At 39.9% G+C, this 21,106-nt stretch overlaps 1 protein-coding gene across 28 annotated transcripts in view; it reads left to right on the forward strand.

Annotated features, from left to right (window-relative positions):
* Window positions 1–20,382, forward strand: part of SLC37A1 (solute carrier family 37 member 1) — a 46,986-nt gene extending 26,604 nt beyond the window's left edge. For 23 of the 28 annotated variants that reach the window (XM_054816826.1, XM_054816801.1, XM_054816817.1 and 20 more), the window contains 11 exons: window positions 3,303–3,386; window positions 6,889–7,020; window positions 8,605–8,695; window positions 10,109–10,171; window positions 11,080–11,165; window positions 11,739–11,787; window positions 12,493–12,566; window positions 14,074–14,152; window positions 14,722–14,819; window positions 16,945–16,997; window positions 17,608–20,382. In XM_054816826.1, coding sequence (XP_054672801.1) covers window positions 3,303–3,386; window positions 6,889–7,020; window positions 8,605–8,695; window positions 10,109–10,171; window positions 11,080–11,165; window positions 11,739–11,787; window positions 12,493–12,566; window positions 14,074–14,152; window positions 14,722–14,819; window positions 16,945–16,997; window positions 17,608–17,623 — 825 coding nt within the window. In that variant the 3' untranslated portion in view covers window positions 17,624–20,382. Of the gene's footprint in view, window positions 1–3,302; window positions 3,387–6,888; window positions 7,021–8,604; window positions 8,696–10,108; window positions 10,172–11,079; window positions 11,166–11,738; window positions 11,788–11,900; window positions 11,954–12,492; window positions 12,567–14,073; window positions 14,153–14,721; window positions 14,820–16,944; window positions 17,003–17,607 lie in introns of those variants that run through there. The other 5 variants (XR_008575893.1, XR_008575894.1, XR_008575897.1 and 2 more) reach the window with 5 other exon arrangements.
* The last annotated feature ends 724 nt before the right edge of the window (window positions 20,383–21,106 follow it).

A 21,106-nucleotide genomic window follows, 5' to 3' on the forward strand; every position in this document is an offset into this window, starting at 1 on the left:
GACCCCTAACAGGGGGGATTTTTTTCCTTAGCTTTTATATAGTTCAGAAATGCTCCCATGAACATTTCAGTTTATAATACCTAGAGCGTAATGTTTACGTAATTTGCTGTTAAGCTTTATAAAAGAAAAAGTTATTTGTTTCAAATCCACTCATAGTGGAACGCATAACTAAAGAGTTCTGTACAGTGTGTTGCTCATATGTCTCAAGGAGCTGGTATGGAAAAATTTGACATTCAATGTCTACTTGTCGTGATATTTTTAACAAAAATTTAGTATTTTAGGAGCTTTTTTTCCCCCCTTCCATTCAGCACCCCTTCCTCCAGTCCCAGAAAAGGGTCAGCATTTGACCTAATCTTCTCTAGGGCACCAGCAAGATCACTGGTCCAGGCACAGTCTCATTGTGTAGGGATGCATTTGACCTTCTGTTTCCCTGGAAACCTTGCTCTCCAGAGTAAAAAGCATCACTTCTTCCTTCCCTATTTATATATTCACATCTGCAGATCTTGTAGGAGGTTTATAAAAGTGCTTCCCCACCTGCCTTGGACCCTTGTCAAATTAAGATTCGCCATTGTCTTGGGAAGCTGTATGCCATTCAAACTGCTGAAATACCTCTCTTCAGACCTGTGTAGTCTGCAAAGTACAATGGATTCCAAATCCTTAGTGAATAGGGCTCACAGCTTCTGTTCACTGCGTGGAGGGTGGTTTTAGAAGTTAAGGAAATTAATAAGGTAAGAACAGAAGTTCAGCAAGATCTTCACAAATGCAGATGTGGTAATGACAATGACTGTAAAGAAAACTGATTGCTAATCGAAGTAGTGAAATAGACTGTGTTATTACTGGGAACAAAAAATGTCAGCTGTGTTGTACAAGGAGTAGAACTTGCTGGCAGGCATAAAATCCTAGCTGTCCTTTTTTGCTCAGTCGTTTTAGTGACAACCTGAACAACCTGTGTGCTTTTGCACATACTCAGAAATGTTTTTTTCTAAGATGTTAAAGAAACATATGCACTTTCTTTGCTCATAAGGCTGTAGTAGGTCACTTTGGACAGATATCTTGGCAGAGCTGCCTGTGCCTAACCAGCTGGTGTCAAAAGCTGAACCTCATTGTGGAAGAATGAGGCTGGTTAAATTTAAGCACAACTAAAATAAATGCTCAACACGAGGGAAGGATTTAGGGTAGATCTATGTTAAGATTTGTAGATCAGATTCATCTCTATGTTATATCACTATCTTGGATGAATTTGGTCTACTGTTTATTTGCAGCATGATCATGAGCCCAGTATTTCTACCGAGTTTGTAGTGGTGAGTAATCTGATTTCATTGCGTTGTCTAGAAGCACAGACAGAGCGCCAGGCACAGAGCCTTGAATGCGCGGTTCTTACTCTTTATTCACCGATTTCTTGGGCTGTGCTTCATTTGCTTGTATTCACCTTGGCTCTGACTTATGAATCTGAAATTTGTTTCAAAGCAAATATTTGAGTACAATAAAGTGCTTTTAAATGCTAGCGTTGGAGGCTTAATCTATGACTTTCCAAAAGGCTATATGCAAGTGAGGAGTCAGTGTGCTTTATTAAGCATTGGTGCACTTTCATAATGAAAGTTAAAGAGTAGATTTAACAGCATCTGTGAAATGTGATGATTTAGAACTGTTTTATTGCTTCTCATCTTTTCTCCCTGTACCTCCCCCCCCCCCCCCATAAGTAAACATGTTAGTTGTAGCATGTTCATACAGACCTGTCTTTATGTTCTAGGAGTTTCCTTTAACCTGACTTTGCATTTTCAGGAAACTTGAACTCCTGTGGCAAAGTGCTTGTGCATTTAAAAGATACCAGGCTGCAATTTTTATCTTCTGAAAAGGAGAAAAAAGTTGAAGTATTAAATGTGCAGCCTCTGTCTAGTCCTTTTCCCCAGACATTTCCTTCTTAGCAAAGTAAATCTTATTTTTGACAGTCAAATGAAAAAAATCTTTCTTTTTTTCCTCTGCTGAGCAAAGATGTAGATGACTTGTCTCTGAATAATGGATATTCTTCCCCACAGATTATTGTAAATTACTTTTTTGAAAAGAGCCTAATTTTCTGTAAGATAAAACTTAAAAATCTGTTTTATCAGACCCTGGGGGTTTGAGTTTTGTTTGTTTATATTGGGGAATGCACACCCAAGACTATTTGCGCCTCAGCTCTGCATTGAACAGCAGAAATAATTTAGTTTATCCTCAAATTTTTTGCCGCCTTAAGAGGATTTGGTTGATGAGTGGCATTTTGTCTAAAGAATACTGCAATACGTATCCTTCTATTTTTGTTGAGGAAGAATTACCCAGTGATTCATTTTGAATTAAAATGTTCAGTGAGGATGGGCATTCTTTTTCTTTGGTTTGTGGTGGTGGGTTTGGAGGGTTTTGTTTGGGGTGTGTTCGGTTTGGTTTTTTTTTAATGTGGTATCCAGAGTGTGATTAGACACTTAAACAAACTTCTCATCCCAGAGGAATGCACAGTGCCTCTTGTGGTGTTAGCAGTACGTTGTCCCAACCTGACTGCAAACCTACTTTGAAGCTGTATGTTTAATTCGGCGGACAAACTTTAATGTCCCTGGTAAATCTTTTTAGACCAAGGATCTCAGAATGGTTTTCCAATGAATGCAATTTTGATGTCAACTGGTACACTAATGCATTTGTTAACAAGTAAGTATAAAAAACTGGTCTATCTGGGGCCTAAAAGATAGCTTGTTGCCTGCATTTCTGTACTGAGCGTGCTAGAGGTGCTCAGGCTCTTCGTTAACCCTCCTGCCCACAAGAGCACAGCCAATATCTGGGTTAGAAGAATACAGTGAGCATGAGATAAATGGATAAACTTTTATCCAAAAGGGATAGGGAAGTGAAGAATCAAGGTTTTCCTGAAACAGATGAACTTCTGTAGTTGCTCCTAGGATCATCTGCCTATGAGAAAAAACTAAGTTTGCAATGTCAGTGAAAATTCAGTAGAGAGAAAAGCAGCTAAAGATGCCAAGAATGGCATGACTGTGCTCTGAATTCAGTATGCCGCTTCTATATAAAAACAGTATGGTTAGCCTGCAAATAAATTTGTGATTGCATCTAATGTACATTGCCATAGGTCTGCATAAGAACTTTAAAAACCAAAAAAACCCACAGTTATTAAATTAAAGATGTTCCATTTGGGGTTGTGTTTATGTTACAATGCACAAAGACTTTTGTTGCAGAGAAATTATTAGCGTTAATGTAATCCTTTTAAAAAACAAGCAACAGAAGTATGAGGGGTTTTTTTGTTGTTTTTTTTTTTTTTTTTCCAGAGTTCTAAAACCTTCCTGAATGGTGCATCTCGATTCAGAGTCCAGACACCAATCTTAAATACTAAGGAAACCAGCAAACCTCAGGTAAAATAGAACGTATTGTTATAAAATAATAGAGAAGATTTCCTAAAGCTCACATGGAATATTTACAGTAGATTTACTATTGATAAAGATTGCTCTTCCTTTTACGATGCTGAAATCTACTTCCATCTTCATACACAAATGTAACTTCAGACAAAGGAACTAAGCATTATCTAACATAAATACTGCAAACTGAGCTGAATAAAATAGCATGCTTACTCAGTTGGTCTTATCTTGTGATCTTCATGCAATTCCAGCAAAAGTAAGGCACTGCAAAATATTTTAAAGATAGACCATTTGAAATTTTTAAACTACTTGTACCGTGTTTGTCCTGTGCTTGCAGTCTCACTTCTCTCCTTTTTTAATGTAATAGATGTATGTACTTAAAAGATTATACATGGAGATGGAGAGTTCTAAATATGAGCAATTATTCACACAAATCTTGCTTAAAACTTGTAACTGTAAGTGCTGGTAATTCTCACTAGAAACTGAATTCTGGATTTGCCCAGTTGGGGGCAAAAAGACATTTTATCTTGTGATGGACATTAACTGAAAAGTTCCATTTGAAACTTTGTATTCAGTAGTCTTGGCACATCATATCCTGAGAGGATAACTTTTTTTTTTTTAAACTTTTCAGACTTTTACATGAAAATAGAAACTTCCTGTTCTTTTCATCCTTTGCCCGTAGAATAATAATCAGCATTCACAGGGTATAATAATCAGTGTTGATTAAAAGGGTTTGAAATTTTTGCTAAGGAAACACTTTACTCATAATTTTGGTCACTCCAGCTTAAACCCTCTCTGTACTGAGTTTGATTTTGGGCAGCTCAATATGAATGTGAATAATCTCCAGCTCAGTAACTATTTGGCAATATTATTTCATGACCAGCTGGAAGATAAGGGGAGAAGATGTAAGGACATCAGCAGGTGTCTTTAGACAAGTCACGAAGCCAGAGCTGCCGTACAGTCAGCAAATTAGTAGAGAAAGATTTCTCTTAAGTCTGCTAGTACCTCTGCTGTCAGCCTGTGCAGAGTCTGCATAGCAAATGGGCCAGGAAAACGTACCCCCTCTCACGCTGGCTGGTGCTGCAGCTGGTACTGTGAGCAGGACAGAGGGACAACGTGGACAGCAAAGCATGAGGGCACTTGCTGGCAATGCTGTTAGGGCCCCCTGATTTTCTGCCAGTGACAGAAGCTAATCTTTTTCCTGTCAAAGTGGAGTTGAACATCTTTCCTTTGTACAGTGGTTGTGTTACAGTTACGCTGAGCTGATTATCGCAGTCAGCTTTTGTGCCTGTGCAAACACCACACGTTTTGCACTTATGAGCTGGTCTCCTCCAAGCGCACTGGAATGACAATTTTTACTGATTTTTCATTGACCTCTTCAGTTACTGTAAAAAGAAAGCAAATATTCAGGATATGCAGTGATTGAAAGCAGAATGTGGTTTTGGCTGCGTGACCTGAATACCTCTGTGTGTTCATTACTGCTTATGTCAGGTTGGCCTCTTAAAAATTACACAAAATTGAGGGATAATGAATCCTGCCCCAGAGATCAAGAGTGCGCCATGTGCCTAATCACACTCTATGACATGCTGGCAAGGCTGAACGTTATCTCTGCCAAGCACAAACTGCTGGTTTTATTTATCATTTAGCTACATGCAGCATAAAAATCCCATGTTGTCAATAAAAGTTTCCAGCATGAGTTGCTAAATAAGTTATTTGGACTTTGGTCACTTCCACTTCAATATTTAACCCATTCTTCTTACGCAGGCTTAGAGCTACCTGTCTGGGAAATGAGCAGCATTACTTCAGGCAATCCTGGTTAAATTTGCCGTGCAAATTGTGCAAGAGAAACTCACTTAAGACACTATCTAGAAGTGTCTTCCATTGAATCCAGTGGAGACCTTCCCTGCTTAAGCCCTTCTTTTCCCTCCCCTTTTCCCCACCCCATTTTTTTTTTAAGTTCTAATAACTGATGGTTTGAATTGCTACTGTTAAAATAGCTGCCCCAGTAGTTCAGAAGATAAATACTTATGATGATGGAGTGACTTGTGTGCCACAACATAGGTTTTTAGTGCCATGTCAGTGGTCCCTAGATGTTTTTCCTGTCTTTAGTTAATGATTCATCAGGGTGCAGGTTCCCCTGTAAATCCTGCATCCTATCCTGTACAAACATTTTGGATGCTACATGGCAGCTTCTAAAATTATGTGAAGTGTCTGGGCTCCGGTGCCCAGGTGGTTCTCTAGCATCTTCTCCTAAACGAAGTTCTTTAAAAACAGAATTTATTTAGAATCACTGAGTGTAAAATGGCAGAATTGAATTTGTCTGGCACTTGATTATTTTTTTTTTCTTTCTTCCTCCATCACCTTATCAAATATTAATCAGAAAGTTTTCATCTTTGTAGTAAGTACTGGAAATGGAATGGCCTGCCATTTTATCCTTACTAACCTACAGCCAAATATATATTTGAGGCTTAATTCTTCACTAAGGCTTTATTGAAATGCACAAGGATTAGGAGAAGGAAGACAGTATGTAGAATACATTCATAGCCAGTAAAAGTACACAGCTATGCAAGGTTCTCAGTGAGCAGGTGAAAGTGAGGATAGCTATATCCTGTCCTTCGTCTGAGTTGGAAAAGAAGTACTGAGGACTATTTATACTTGAAATTTCTTTTTCTATGTATAGCTGTAAGATGTAAATTTCTAGTTCTATTCTGAGAGTTTGCTTCAGTGTGGTGGATGGGTAAAAATAAGAAGATATCCTTATGGCTAGACTGGAATGGCTTGTTGTTGAGTGATAACTTGCTCTGCAAGTATTCTTAGCAGCCAGTATTAGAGTAAAATCCTTCCTAGTTCTAGAAAAGAACTCGGAATTCACAACTTAAGTAATATTGGTAAACTCTAGGCTTTTATAGTTTGTGGAGTGCAGTGTTCAAATGAAACAGAAGTGAAAAAATAAGTGATTGCTTAACATAAAGCACTCAGCATCCATAATTCAATTGAAAAGATGGCTTGTATTTAAATTGGTGAATAAGATGATGTTACGGTATCTGAAAAATGGGCTTCATATTTGTATGGAAAGAAGATAATACATGCTATTACGCAGAAACGTGTTGTAGTACTCAGTAGATTGTCAGTTTTACTTAGACCACATTTATGTAGTGGGGTAAGGGAAGACTGGAAATTGTTTTGTTCCATTAAAACGTACTGTAATATGTGGTTTTTTGCAACTTGAAATTGTTCCACAATAGAACAGAAACTTGATTCTGTAATGGAGTGTATGCACTCAGACATAAACAACCAGGCTTGTTTCACTTAATATTCTGTATATACTCTATATACACTCTGTATATCCAAATCAAGAGATTTTTTTAAAAGCTGTAACTTTCTGTGATAAAATAGATAAAATTAAGAAAAAATACTTTGTACTTATTTGATTCCTTCGTATGTGTTTTGATACACTGTTCCTTTGTTTTTCATATGGTGTTGCTGGGGAAAATTGCAGGATCCAGAGATGCAGCATTTGCTTATTGAGAGTGAAAATTGTGGTGTGTCGCTGAACTCCAGCACTGTGGTCACTGGGGAAGGTAGACACGGGACATCAGCTATCAGCTTCCTTGGGGCCTTGCGAATACCTGTGAGTATATGTGCTATTCTTGCCTGTTCTTCTAAGAATTTTTTGCCTCAGAATTCCTTTTCCATGAAGTTCTAGATGGAGTGGTAAATGACATTAGCTTTGCATCACAAGCCCTGGTGTATGTAGGCTAACGCAGAGTCTGGTACACAAGACAAGGTGTACCCCTCGCAGAGGAGGAGCACAAATCGATACAAGAGTACTCTCTTCCCCAGTAAGCAGATAGCATAAGCTCGTTGGTTGCATCTTAGAAACTACAAGCATATAGGTGCCAGTACCTATATAAATGGCGCTTTTTTTTTTTTACTTCATTATAACTAATACTAGAGCAGCCTATAATGTAAAAGTTTGCTGGTCTTAGTTAATGATACATGAGTATTAAGGATGAAATAGCTGGCTGAGCCTATAAGCACTTCTGTGCATCAGAACTTCCTTCCATGGCTTCCCTTTTACACTCCTCAACATTGTTTTTAAAAGTTTTTTAATTTTAAAATCTCTTGTATGGCTTATATTGAGAAGTTTCAGACACCCCAAACATTCAGACTGCTGGTAAAAGGAAAAGATGTTTCCTTTAGGTCAGGGAGTATCATCCTTGATTGTCCTCTCAGCTTAAAGCCTTAGCAGTGTCAGTAGGTTGCACAAGTTGAATGATATGCAAATTGATTTTGACCAGGTGTAAAGGTAGGGGAGGAAATCTCCAGCACCAAACCACTGTATTCCTTTATCTTCTCATCCTGTCCAGCCTGGTCCTGTGTCTCAACTGTATTTTCTGCAGCAAAGTGGAAGTAACAGGTAGAAAAATTGCTGCTGCTGTCACCTGGAATCTCTAAATCTCTGGTGTTTTTCCTGCCTGTTGTTGGAAAGGGTCACAGCTGTATGTGAAGTAGAGTGAGCTGTGTATGTGTGTTGTCCATGCTGGTAACTGCAGTACTCCCCATACTGGGGAGTTAAGAAATCCAGTTTCAAACAAAAACATATCAGATGGTGAGGGGAATGAAGATAGGGTAATTTGGCAGTTTGGTTGCAGCTCTGTGCAGTAAGTATACTTTTCATATATCCAGCAGGAAAGAGGATGGAACAAATTAGTACTTTAAATAGACATATGCCCTGTCTGTAGTGTGCTCTGACCATACACTGTGTCATACTGGTTAACTGACTTTTTGTAAAGAGTTAAACAATAAGGGAGAAATCTTGGACCCATCTGAAGGAAAGATCTTAAGAACACAAAAATACGCCAATTTCTCTGGAATACACTCCAAATCTGCTACAAAGCTATATAGAAGCTCTTTACTTGAGGAAAATAAATGATGCGGGTCTCCCAAAGAGTATCAAATCCTTCTTGTTCATTTTAGTGTTCTCTCTTTGGTCAAATCAGTAAAATTAAGAGAAGAGAAAACATGTAAGTAAAATACCACAGTCTGCTCTGATTGTAATCTTTCTGCTCTCAGGGGAAGAATGCTTCTTGGGAATTCTTGAGAGAAAAAGAAAAGCCTAAATGCTTTTTAGAAACCATTTTCATAATGGTCTTTGAAAGTAAATAGCAGGCTCTATCAAGATACTAACATCCTATTTTCTTTATTCTTTCAGGGAGTCATAGAGTTCTCCCTTTGTCTTCTGTTTGCAAAGCTGGTGAGCTACACTTTCCTCTTCTGGCTTCCCCTCTATATCACAAATGTAGGTAAGTATCACAGTAAAGGGGATACAGAATTGTGACTACAAAGTGTCTGGAAATAAGAGCTTGAAATAAACAGGAAAATGAACATTACTGCTTCTGAAATAAGCTCTCTTTGCTACAGTAGCAAGAGAGTTGTAAGTCACCAACTAACACATTTCTCAATTTTATGAATTCAGAATTGTGAGAGGGCATTTTCAAAACAAACAGAAAAAGAATCTTCAGCAATTCCAAGCATCAATGCTGTGCCTTTGGCTCTTGCAAGCCAATCTGAAAGGTTTACTTTCTAATAATGTTTTAACATGATTGAAGTGCCTTATTAAAATGCATACAAAAAATCTAAATGAGCTTTTTTATCTGTTCAGTACTGCTTTTTTTGTTTTGTGCTGTAGAGTGGAGAGAAAGGAGTTCTCCCTAGCCCGAGAAATTCGTCGTCTTCTGAGCCATGATGTGACCGTTAAACCCCTAGCTAACAAAAAAGCTGTGCTGGGCAAGTGTGGCAGTAACAACCAGCAGAGACAGACAGGTTGAATGCCCTATGGAAACACACAGACCTGCAGATCCTATAGCTAATGGTTGTTGTGTGTGGACTTCTGCAGGACTAGGTGCCTTGAAAGCAGTGGGCTTTTAACAGAAAGGTCACAGTACTGCCATCTCTGCTGTGGTAGGCATTGGTGAGGCTATGGTAGTGCCACTGACCCCACTGTTTTAGCACATACTGGTCTTTCAGAGACTTTTTAAAAAAAAATACCAAAGCGGTTTAGAAATTCAGCTCCTTTTGAAACTTCACACTTAACACCATAGGACTGGGTTGCCCAACTTCCTGATGTACTTTTGGAAATCTGATCCCGTAGGGTATCAGTAACTACATTAGACTAAATGTAAGTATTTGCAAACAGGGGAGTTAAGGAAATAGCTGTCTCTTCATAGTCCCCATAAACTGCATGGTGCATGTAGTGCCAGGCAGGGTTGCCAGACATAATTTAATGATTTTGTTACTGGTCATGTGATGGAGGCCTCCAGGATGAGGCTCTATAAGTGATCCAAATGTACGCTAATCATGCTTTCAGAGCAAAGAGCCTCATGAGCATTTGTTAACTGTTATGAATCTGTGGCTATTCACAAATGGGAATGCTTTTAGTCCAGACTAATCAGCAGCTCAATTGCTTGGACTGTATCTGTAGTTAAAGCGGTAAAATGTCCTGCTGTGAGTGTAATTGCATTCAAAAGACTGTACCCCTGAATACCCAGTTATGATACAATCTTATTTGTCATATACAGTAACAGCTTATGGTAGCTTATTCCTGTGAACAGACAGTCCTGCCGTAAGATGCCTTTATCCTAGCATGACAAGACTGTGTTGAAATTTCTACATTTTGTAGTCTGGAAATGAGACAAATGTTTTTATTCTGTCACTAGAGCATCTTGATGCAAAAAGAGCTGGGGACCTTTCTACACTGTTTGATGTGGGTGGAATCTTTGGTAAGTTTTATATATTAATATTTCATCCTTAATCAGACCAGTTTAGGAAAAGCTGTGGTACACACGGCTTACATATATTATTAATCCTCGTGCCTTATGTCCACTGAAGAAGAGTAGCAGTAAAGGTACTAAGCTGAGAGCTGGGTTTGTTGTTGAAAACCTAGCAAAATATCTTTATATTGAACAACTGACAGAACCAGTGCTATTGTCCAGTACAGATTGTAAGAGCGAAATATTATGGAATCTTGTAGTTCTGTCGGCTCTGGCCCATGAGTCTTGGTCACACCACCTGTCAAAATATCTTTCTTTTGTCACTCTAACATAACAGAACTATCCCAGCTTGAACAGTTGTGTATTTTTTGTGGGTACAGAGGCAAATGGCCACAGGTGGGGTTTTTTTTGTTCTTTGTTTTTTCCCCTTGATGCCTCATATAATTGTATGTGATAAAATTGGGAGACTGTAGTAATAGAGTGAGAGGATTCCTGTGTCATTTGTGGGGGAACCAGTGAATAATTAAATTTTTATGCCAATGCAGACAGTATAGTTCACAATAAAACAAGCAGCAGCATCTTGATGCCTGGCTGATTTATCCCTCTTGCTCACTCACACCCACCCATCTATTCTGCCCCCACCCCTGTCATCTTGGATATTTGGTTGGAATAAACAGTGAGGAAGAACAACTGTCTGCTTCTGTTACCTTCCAAGTCAAAACCGCTTGAGTTAATAAGGATATTGCTAAGTGCAAATTACGGTGTTAGTCTCGTACCCTGTGCTGCTGTGTATAACTGTACATTAAAAGTCATATCCTATTGTATTAATCTGGGTTAGGTTTCATTAAGTATAACTGATGTCATTTGTGTAAAACACGCACAGAGTGTTTTCCTCACACACCTATCTCTTCTTTCAGGTGGAATTTTGGCAGGCCTCATTTCAGACAGGCTGGAGAAGAGGGCATCAACCTGTGGAATGATGTTATTGCTTGCAGCACCCACGGTAAGAGCTTGCCCCTCTCTTGCAGCTGTGGCTGATGCTTTGACAGCATTCCTTGGGAAGTTCTGCAGACTTCTAACTTGGATATAGAGAGTTCAGGCCAAGTTAAAAGCTGGCATGAAAAGTTGAGCATGTGAGCAAGTATAGACATTGGGGCTGCCTTTACTAAACAAGCAAACAAGTTTAATGTATTACTTGTTATAGGATTATATAGAAAGTTTATCACTCTCTTATAAAATTTGATGTTCAGTTCTTAGCCAGAATCTTAGCTGCTCAAAGACTAAAATTTCTGTGCTGTGTTGTAGCTGACAATTTGAGAGTTTAAAATTGAGTCTTCTCGTAACATAGCCCTTCATTCTGAAAGGATCTACTGGGGAATAGGAGCGTACCCCTTACCTCCCTCCTGTATCCAATCAAACAATCATTCTGCTGTGGTCTAAAAGGGTTTAGTAAAACTTAGAACTAGCTTTCACATAATACCAAGTAAGATATTTTGTAATTAACATAGGGAAAATGAGGAACCGAGGATTAGTCCATATGTTGGTATTCAACACGTTCATTTTTTCGTCTTTACAGTTGTACATGTTCTCTGCAGTCAGTAAAATGGGCCTTGAGGCTACTGTAGGTGAGTATTTTTAAATTATTTTCTGCCTGGCTTTCTGTGAACTTTTCACTTATAATCCTTTGATGCTCTTTCTTTTTTTCTTTTTTCTTTTTATTTTATATTTTCCCTGAGAGGAGGAAGTATGGAATCAAATTCCCTAGACTTTGTCTTGCAGGCTTTTTACAGGGTAAGGAAGAAGGGGCTAGAAAATGAGTAAAGGGTGACATGAGAACAGTGATTTAGTTAATATCATTAGTCGTCTTTCTGGAGCTGCTTGTGTCAGCACAGGCTTCGTTATAGTCCCTGTGCCAAATGTCGGAGGTGTTTAAAGACTACTTTTAGTACTTTGACAGCAGCATTAACTTTATTATATAGACTGAATTCACTTGTGGCTTTCTATCTGTTACCTCAAAACAGAAGTTGAAACACAAGTGCTGAAGTAGCGTTTCAACGAGGCCTTTAGGTAGGTAAGTTTTAGGGCCTCTGCTGCTTGGTGCTGTATAAGCAGAGAAGGGGCTTATGGGTGGATCCTGTGAGCATCTCCTGCTCTTAGGGTCAGCTCGGTCAGATTTCCCCCTGTTCCTTTTCCTCCTTTCCCAATTCTATAATGGGGTCAGGGGAGCCGCGGAAGGATTAAACCACTTGAGAACCATAGGCTGTGTGATGTCTCCCATTAACAGTCTTTCAGGCAACTCACATTTTCCATTTTTGTCTAACTTATAACAGTGATGCTGCTTATCAGTGGTGCCCTGGTAAATGGCCCTTATGCGCTGATCACCACTGCTGTCTCTGCCGACTTGGTGAGTTTGGCTTCCCCTCCAGTGTAGCACCTTTGCCTCCCGAGAGAGCCTTTTGACTTCCGCAGGGTCGTCAGTGAAGGGGCTGCGTTGTCCCAAAGCAAAGGGATAAGGACCTGGATAGGCAGTGCTGAACTCGGCCATTGAGATGGTTTTAGAGTTCGTGTATCAGTACGAGTGAGTGTCGTGCTTGTGAGAGGCTTCTAAATTATTCTTGCCTACTAACAAGACGGCCCAAATCTTGTTGATGACAGCCCAAAGTGAATGTGGAGGTTGTGTGCAAGGTCAAGGTACAGGTGCTTTCTCTCCTTTTATACTTTGCATCTTTAAATGAGGGGAGGGACTGTGTCTGTGTGAGAGATGAGCCAAAGACTTAATTCCCATCAGCGCAGAAAGCTATACATGGCACATACCCTTACTTTGTCCATGCTGCCCTCTGCCCTTTCTCGTACTGTTACTCTGGCTGCCGACGCCTCTAGCTGGATCAGGTCAGTCAGTCACAAATGCCGTGTGAAAGCATTGACTCTGGTACCTTTTGTTAGTGAGGCTTTGGAAGGTTGCTTTCAAAGGTCCTCGTTCCTTGAGGCACCAAGCAAGAGGCAAAACTCCTCTAACAATAAATGCCCTAAATATAGGAAAAATGAGCAGGACGGAAATCTCCAGACATCCTCTGGAGCGCTGTCCTTGGCATGGAGGTCTTGGCAAGACAAAAGTGGCCACCATGTATCGCCTATTTTATCCTTAGCCGTGTTGAAGGTACTGCTACCTACAAAGTAGGGCCTGAAATCGCAAGATCCCTACTTGGCCCTTGGGAAGAGGGTTGACACCCAGTTCCTAGGATGTCAGCAGTCAAACATCTGACATGAGCAAATGTAAATTGCTGATTACCTGACTGGATTCTCCTTCGTGTACCGGAGATAAAGGACTATCTGTCATAGCAGTTCTCTGAACTATTCAGTTTTTCTGTCTTTCTAGTAAGTCACTCCCTTTATCAGTTGTTTTCTTCTGAAGACCTGGCTTCTGAAATTGGGACTGAACAGCTTCTTTTGGCTCAAGAATTCTCTGAATTAGCATTTCAGCATGTATCCATAATTCTGGTACTCCAGTATTCCTGTCACGGCAGTGACCTTTTTTTTATTTTTTTTTTTATTTTTCCCTTTTGTTCTGCAGAGTTTTGCTGTATTAGCAGGGGAATAGAAGGCCATGGAAATAGCCTTGCAGCATAATGCAAAGCTGAAGTACCATCCTTGTTGCTCGAATCCACAATGTGGAACAGAAAGCTTCTTGGCTCCTGTGGCTTAAATAACATGATTTAGTAAAGGAGAACACCGTAGGCAACAAGCTGATAGGGTAGAAGGCTTCTTTAGCAGCTATAAAAGAATCTAAGCTAGGATATTTAAGGCATCTTCACAAGGCACATCTAATGTGGAGGGGTGTGAGCTAGATGACACTGTAAGGACTTTTTTGGAGTTCAGCTCAGGATGGGTCTAAGCAGTCTTTGTCACTTTAGGGTACCCATAAAAGCCTGAAAGGGAACGCAAGAGCCTTGTCCACAGTGACAGCGATCATCGACGGAACAGGATCTGTAGGTAAGCCAGAGCTGTAAGGTAGCCTGCCTTAGTGGTGGTAGGTTAAAACAAAGGATTGATTAACTAGGCTCTCTCCAGTTCACATTTTGCCAGGACTCGGTACAGCTTTGGAAATGGGGAGTAGAGCAAACTTAGCCTTAAACCTCTCGTGGTCCCACACCTGAGGGAGGGAGGGAGGGAGGAAGAAGGTGGTAGACTGATACTGGGCACAGACAGCGGAAGTAGATGCTGTTGGGCTGTTTCTGAGATCAAGGATATTTTATTCATGCCCTCCGCACTGGTATGTGGAAGGGAAAATTGAGTAGGATTCACCTTAATACTGGATGGGCATTTTGTTGAGACAAAGGCAGGCATTTCTCAAGTTTCTAGTCTTCCAGCTTCCCATGTTAGCTGTCCCATTGGCTTGCAACTGTACCAGTAATGTTTTGCACTTTCTGGGACCTTATAATACATAAGTTAATACTGAGTTAACTAGGTGGAGAAATTGGTGTTCTGATTCAGGATAACTATCTTTCAGCATAGTAAATCTTACATTCCATCATTCTGATGATATCAATATTATATTTTAGGTGCAGCTTTGGGGCCTCTCTTAGCTGGTCTTATTTCCCCATCTGGTTGGAACAACGTGTTTTACATGCTCATGGTGGCAGATGCATGTGCCTTGCTAGTAAGTCTGAAAATGCTATTTAGCATGTATTTCCTTTGTGCTAAACTAAGTGTAAATTTTCCTTTAGCAATATCAATGCTCCATCTTAGAAGAAACTTCCAATTGTGTACGAAATTTTCAATTACAGAGCAAATTTGCTCATTTGGAAATTCTCATCTAATTTTAATCAAAAGTGCAGATAAGTTCTGATGCACTTTAATTCCTGAGCAAATACACATCTGTTAATTGCTGGCTGAGCAGATCACAGGAGGCATAATTGTAAGTAAACCTTCATCTGTAGACCTAGAAGATGCCTCAGATTCCACTCACGGAAGAATTACTTCTGTTTTCTTTTAAAGGCGGTTCAGCGAAGCAGTAACAAATGTTTTGCTACATTGCTATATCACCAAAATCACAGCGATAATGAAGCTGTTGAAAGTTAATACATCACATTCTCCAGATGGGCCCTAAAACTGCTGTACTAGCTTAGACGCCAAACTGACATCCTAACTTTTGACAGTAACCAGGAGCAGATGTTTAGGGAAAAGGAGTGCAACACACGTGTGGTGGCTCGGTACAGAGCACATCCATTTTCCTTTTCTCCTGTTTGAGATTCTGTATAATGGATAGGAAGATCTGAAAAGATTTTTTTTTTTCTTCTCTTATCTCCACTCCTGACTTGCCCTGCTTTGCTTTTAAAGACCAAAGGAGACACAAGATGAGGCAAGGCGAGTCTTGCTGTACCTTTGAAGTCAGTCTTGCTGCACCTGCCTGTAGGTTACCCTGTGGGTTATGTTTTTGCATTTGCTACAGATTTCCGTGGCAGGCATCTGTACCGGTTTTGTTCTCCAGCAGAGCAGAATGTTTCTGTGACTACCTCAGAGATGTCCTGAGGTGTCACCTGCTTATCCTCTCCTTTTGAAGTCCCAGGTAGAAGTGCTCATGAAAGGGCAGGGTGACTGAAACACCTTGGGAATACTCCTTCCTCTGGACTGGCTGTGCCCAGGCAAAACCCTGTGCCTGCATGGGATTGCACCGAGCTCTGTGCTCCTGCAGAGGAGCTAATGCTGAGTCTTGTCAGACCGTTCTTGCGTGACACAAGAAAAGCAGTAGGTCTTGCTTTGGGTTATGATTGAGGCTTTTTTTCTACATTCAACTTAAACCCAAAATTTTAAAGTAAATTTTTCCACATTTAAGATGTGAAATCTCTGAAAATTAAGTACAAAAGTAAGCTTAATAGTTGAAGTGTGTTCCCGCTGGTAGTAAGCAGCTCTGTAAATCCTGATTTGTGCTGTTTTCAGTATTGGGTATTCCTTGCTGCAGAGTGAGGTTTGGGAGATAGTTGTAGTTTTCCCAAGCAGACTTAAAGCTCTGCTTTTTTTTTCTTTTATAGTTATTTATTAAAAACAAATGAAAAAATCCCACATGTCTTTGCAGCATCAGTTAAAATGCCTTTATAAAGCTCTGCTTTTTGAGAGGGTTGGCTGTGCTGTTGTAATAAATCCTGGGGTTTTTAACTCTTGTTCTGCTCTTCCTGTTCTTTGCAGTGCAGCATATAGATGCTTGTGTTCAGCTGTTATTTCTTCGAACATATCTGGCAATCACCAGATTTTATTTGTAAATCACTTTCTTGGGTACTATCTTAGTGCACCTTTTAAAGTGCACTTGAAAGCCCTGATCCTGCACACACAAGTAAATGTGACCAAGTTCACTCAGAAATTTTGGAGCATAAAAGTATTTTAGCCACTATTCTGAAAAACAGCTGTGTGTGTGAAAAGCTTCTATCTGCCATGTTTTCTTGAAGTCTTGGGTTCCCTCTGCTGGTTTCTTTACACATCTGCTGGTAAAGTAACTTGAGAAAACCATTCTGGTTTTTATGAAGAAATTGCTCTCAGATTTCGAAAAGGAAATTATTTTCCTCTTGCCTATTCATTGTGAAAACTCCTCTTCCAAACACTGACCATCTGTAAATATTTTGAGGTTTTTGTGTTTTTTGGTTTTTGGTTTTTTTTTTTTCTGAATTGAGCATTACAGGATAATGTTTCTAATGAGGAACTCTGAATAGCAGTGTACATCTTAACCTGAAACTTGGTTTATTTGTATATCTGTATAGATATTAACACAGATACTGTGACTGTTTTTACAGTTTTTACTCCGTCTTATTCAGAAGGAACTTCGGTGTAATGCAGATCATACCCTGTAAGTGTTATACATGGCTGTTACTCTTTAATGACAGTTTAAAAACACGTTACTAAGCCTTTGCCCTGTAATACCTCGATGTAGACTGAACATGTTAAGTTTTCTGTATGACCATTTCTGTCTGATTTTAATTTTGCTTCAAAAGAGTAATCTCATTTTGATGTTTTCAAATGATGAACATTTTTCTTCAGAACATCTTATTTTGAAAAGCATCTGAAAACAAATTTCTCTGTCACAGTCTCGTAGTTATTGTTTGTTTTTTCCCAAATACACAGTCTTCCTGGTTTTTCATCATAGAGCACCCAGGTGGGATAAGATGCTACTTCATTGTTTGCTCTATGTTTTCTTAATATTTTCAAATGTAACTTTTTCCAGAAGATTTCCTTAAAGAAAAGGGTGACTCTGACTTCCCTGTGTGATTCCACTGAATCAATGGAGTTACAGCTGCATAATCAAAATCTAAATTGGGCCCCTCGGCTGTAGTTTTGGAGAAGTAAAACGGACCGAGAATAAAAAAACGCATAGCAAGGGATGGATCCTGCATTTTGAAGTTAGTGGCTGTTATGCCTTACACCTCAACTTTTCCTGCCTGATTGCTGTTCTTTCCCAGGTTTAAAGAACACTGAGTTAAGAGACCAGATGTGGAATAAGGACTGCAGAAATGATCAGAGCTCTTCCCTGAAAAAAACTTCATGGAATGCGTTATTCTATATTTAAGAGAATCTATTTGGTGAAGAACTTTGCACGTTTACTGGAAGCAATGCGAGAAATGCAACTGGTAAATCCCTGAAGCTCTTATTTTTGCACATGAATAAGTACCTCAGGATGGCAACTATTCATCAGATGAAGAGAGGAACTGTGGGAAGGTTTTAGCAGCGCGCCTCAACTGAGCCAAAGAGAAATACCAAGTGCCTTTTTATTTCTTTTGATAGGATGTTTTTAATTAAAATGCTGAACTGTGTATTTTCCAAAACGAAGTCAAAACTAGAGCAGAAGGAAGTTGAAATAGTAACAGACAGTCTAGCAGTAAAATGTCCCAGTGTCAGTGAGCAAAGTACGTATCCCTTGTGTCATCTTGCGCACATCAAGGGCATTCCTTTATAGAGGACAATACCAGCTGGTTATTAAGATGCACTGCTATTAGTATTTTGAAGCTGCTCAAACAATAATAACCTCACCATATTATTAGTTTGTAACTACAGCACTACTTCTAATCCCAAGGACAACATCCAGCCGTTTGGTAGGTAATTGAAATGGAATTTACTGTTGCGGTGTACCGCAGTTAGCAGTTTTCACAGACTCTCTGGATGGATGTTAGTCCTCAATTAGGATTGTGCAAAAAGGAGTCCTAAGCAACAAAAAGTAGATTCTGAGTCAGAATTTCCAGTGGGGGGCTCTAATGATTTTCAGGGCATTATAAACTGGTTGTGCAAACGTCATGTAATTGTTGTGCTGCTCCACTAGGCTGGGTTGAAATGAGAGGTTGTTCCTTTGGGGTGGTGGAGGACTACGAGCTGTCAGGCTTTAGCACTACAGGATTGAACAGATGAGCTGCTCTAGTGCCCGCTGCCACAGTGATCTCTGGTGGGTGCTCCCTGGTTTCAGCGCTGGTGTGCGCGCATGGAAGTCGTCAGATCAGGGCCTTAATGACCAGAAATCTTTCAAGTGGCTAATTTTGAGTGGTTCTGAATTTCAGATTCAGAGTCAAAATATGTTTATATCAGAAAAGAAGAATGACCTAGGTGGTAGGTTGTAAGAGAGCATTTCAGTAACTAGTGTTACCCAGCAAGTAGAGGGTTTAATGTCTTTGAAACATATCATTTCTTTGTACAGTTGTCTCCTTTGCAAAGCAGATATTTCTGTGATTTTTTTTTTTAAAGACGTACAAAGTAAAAAGGATTTTTTTTGTATGAGGTGTTTATACTTAGATCATGAAGGCTAGATAATTTAAACTGTGTATTATTCTTAGCTGTATTTATTAAAGCTCTAGGCATATGTCTTGTTCTGAACTACGCTCTAAGTTTTGTGAAACAATGCAGTAGTCTTTACACTTGATTAACAAAACAGCACTCTCTAAAGTAGTCCTGCAAAACATGGAGAAATGTTCTCATCGGTTGCTGGTGGTGTTCCACGTGCTGGCACAACACTTAATTTCTAGGGCTGTTTTGTAATTCTTCAGTCTTTGATCAGTTATTTTACTCGTTTGATTCAGCACATGCTTTATGCTTGACTTGAACAGTGTAAGAATGTGGGGGTTCTTTTTAACTGTTTTGCTGAATAGAGGGAAGACCTCAGTCCCACAAAGACGTAAGGAGGGTACCAAAGTCCTTGCAAGTGAATGCTCTGTGTAGGCTCTGACCTTGCAGTTACCTGGACGAATGGTTAACCTCACACATTTGAGTAAACCCGTTGATACCAGCGAGGGGATACTCAACATGTGCACTTGTAAATCTGTGCTGTGTTTGGACTTTAGGCTGTAGTTAAATGCGACAGAATTCTGCAGCAACGTTACTTGAAAGTTCGACTCCCATCCTGGTGGCGTGGCACGCTGCCCCTTGCTCAGTCAGGCTGACTCTCTGGGGGACTGCTAGCCAGACTGGGGGTGGAAAATAACATTGCAACCCCAAAGCAGCTGTACTGGCACAACTTCAGTGGCTGCGTGAGGAGGGAGGGAGGGAGGGAGGACTTCTTTAGCTGAAGATGTCAGTCCCTTCCCCACAAAAAGGTATGTAGAGCTGCATACTAGTTTATTGAAACAATTTAAACTCTGCTGCACTCAGATTTTTGCAAGGCTGTTCCTTATGGGCTGAAGTCTTAAGTTAAAATGCTTTCAGTTGTATTTAACAGTTACAGGTTGTAAAGATATTTAACTGTCTTGGATTTTACATGTTTTACTTGTTGGGGCGGCTGCTGCTGTTATTTATTTATTTATTTGACTCGGTTTTGCACTGCAGTGACTCGGGTGTGGGATGACGACAATGTTGGAGGTGCCACGCTGAGTCCTTCCTTCCATCGATCGCCCGAGGGAGTTAGGACTCACAGTGTGCCGATGTCTCCTTCCTTGCTAATGTGCAGCATCTCAGTTCCAGCTACGAATTTGTTGGACAAAAAGATGAAAATTTGCTTTTCTTTCTGAACAACCCTAAAGGTCCCCCAAGTTGTGAATAAACGGTGTGTTTTTTAGTATCGGGTGTCGATATCAGTTAATCTGGAAATGGGCAAGACTGACAAAATCTTTTGTGTAGAAGTGTGAGTGACCAGTAGTGAGCCAAATTTAAATATGACTGCTGGGTTTGTTTGTTGTTTTTTAATGCTGGTTATTGTGAATGTTACTCATTTACCATCCTGTGTTGAATAAAAATAGATTCTTCTTTAAAATGAGAAATGTCGATTACTTCATCTTTTACATCTCCATGAAGAAATGCTCCATTTATTGGTTGGAAGGATAGACATCCCTGCTGGGACAGTGCTCCTGTCTTCTGTGAGGGTGATGAAAATGGTTCTTTAGGAGAACAAATTAGAACTTTTATTTTGAAAACAGTGCCTTTCTCAAGTTGAATATGTAATTTTTTTTTCTTCATTTTGTGGAATTGTGGGTTATACATCAACAGTATTTCCAATCACCTGCATCAGATGGGTGCATTCTGCCTCCTTATTTCAGTCTAGTAGGAAAGGACAACACTCACCTGAGTCAGGGACTGAGCCCAGCTCCTACAGCATAATTTTAAGGTGACTTTTTCTGTTGTCTGCTTTGCTTGGCCTTCAATTTTTATGGAATTGAAACTGAAAAGCTTAACCTTTTCTCTCTATCTCTAATCATCTTGAGCACTTACTGTCTTGATTCTGTTCTGATGTTTGATGGGGTTTGTGTGCCTCTACCAGAAATGCAATGTCCAGATGACAGATGTGCTGGGGAAAAACTGCTTGGGAAGGAAAACAATTTCTGGTTAGAAAAAGGTGTCTGAGGGACTTGGACAGAATTTCTCATCAAAATGTGCCCAGAGCGCCTCCCAGGATAAGGTAAAAGCTGGGGCATTTTATAAAAGAAGGGAGACTCGGATCCAAGTTTCTGTTCTGCCGGATTCGGAGCTGGAGCCTCCAGCAGAGAA

This window comes from Grus americana, chromosome 1, assembly GCF_028858705.1.
Source record: "Grus americana isolate bGruAme1 chromosome 1, bGruAme1.mat, whole genome shotgun sequence".
NCBI lineage: Eukaryota > Metazoa > Chordata > Aves > Gruiformes > Gruidae > Grus > Grus americana.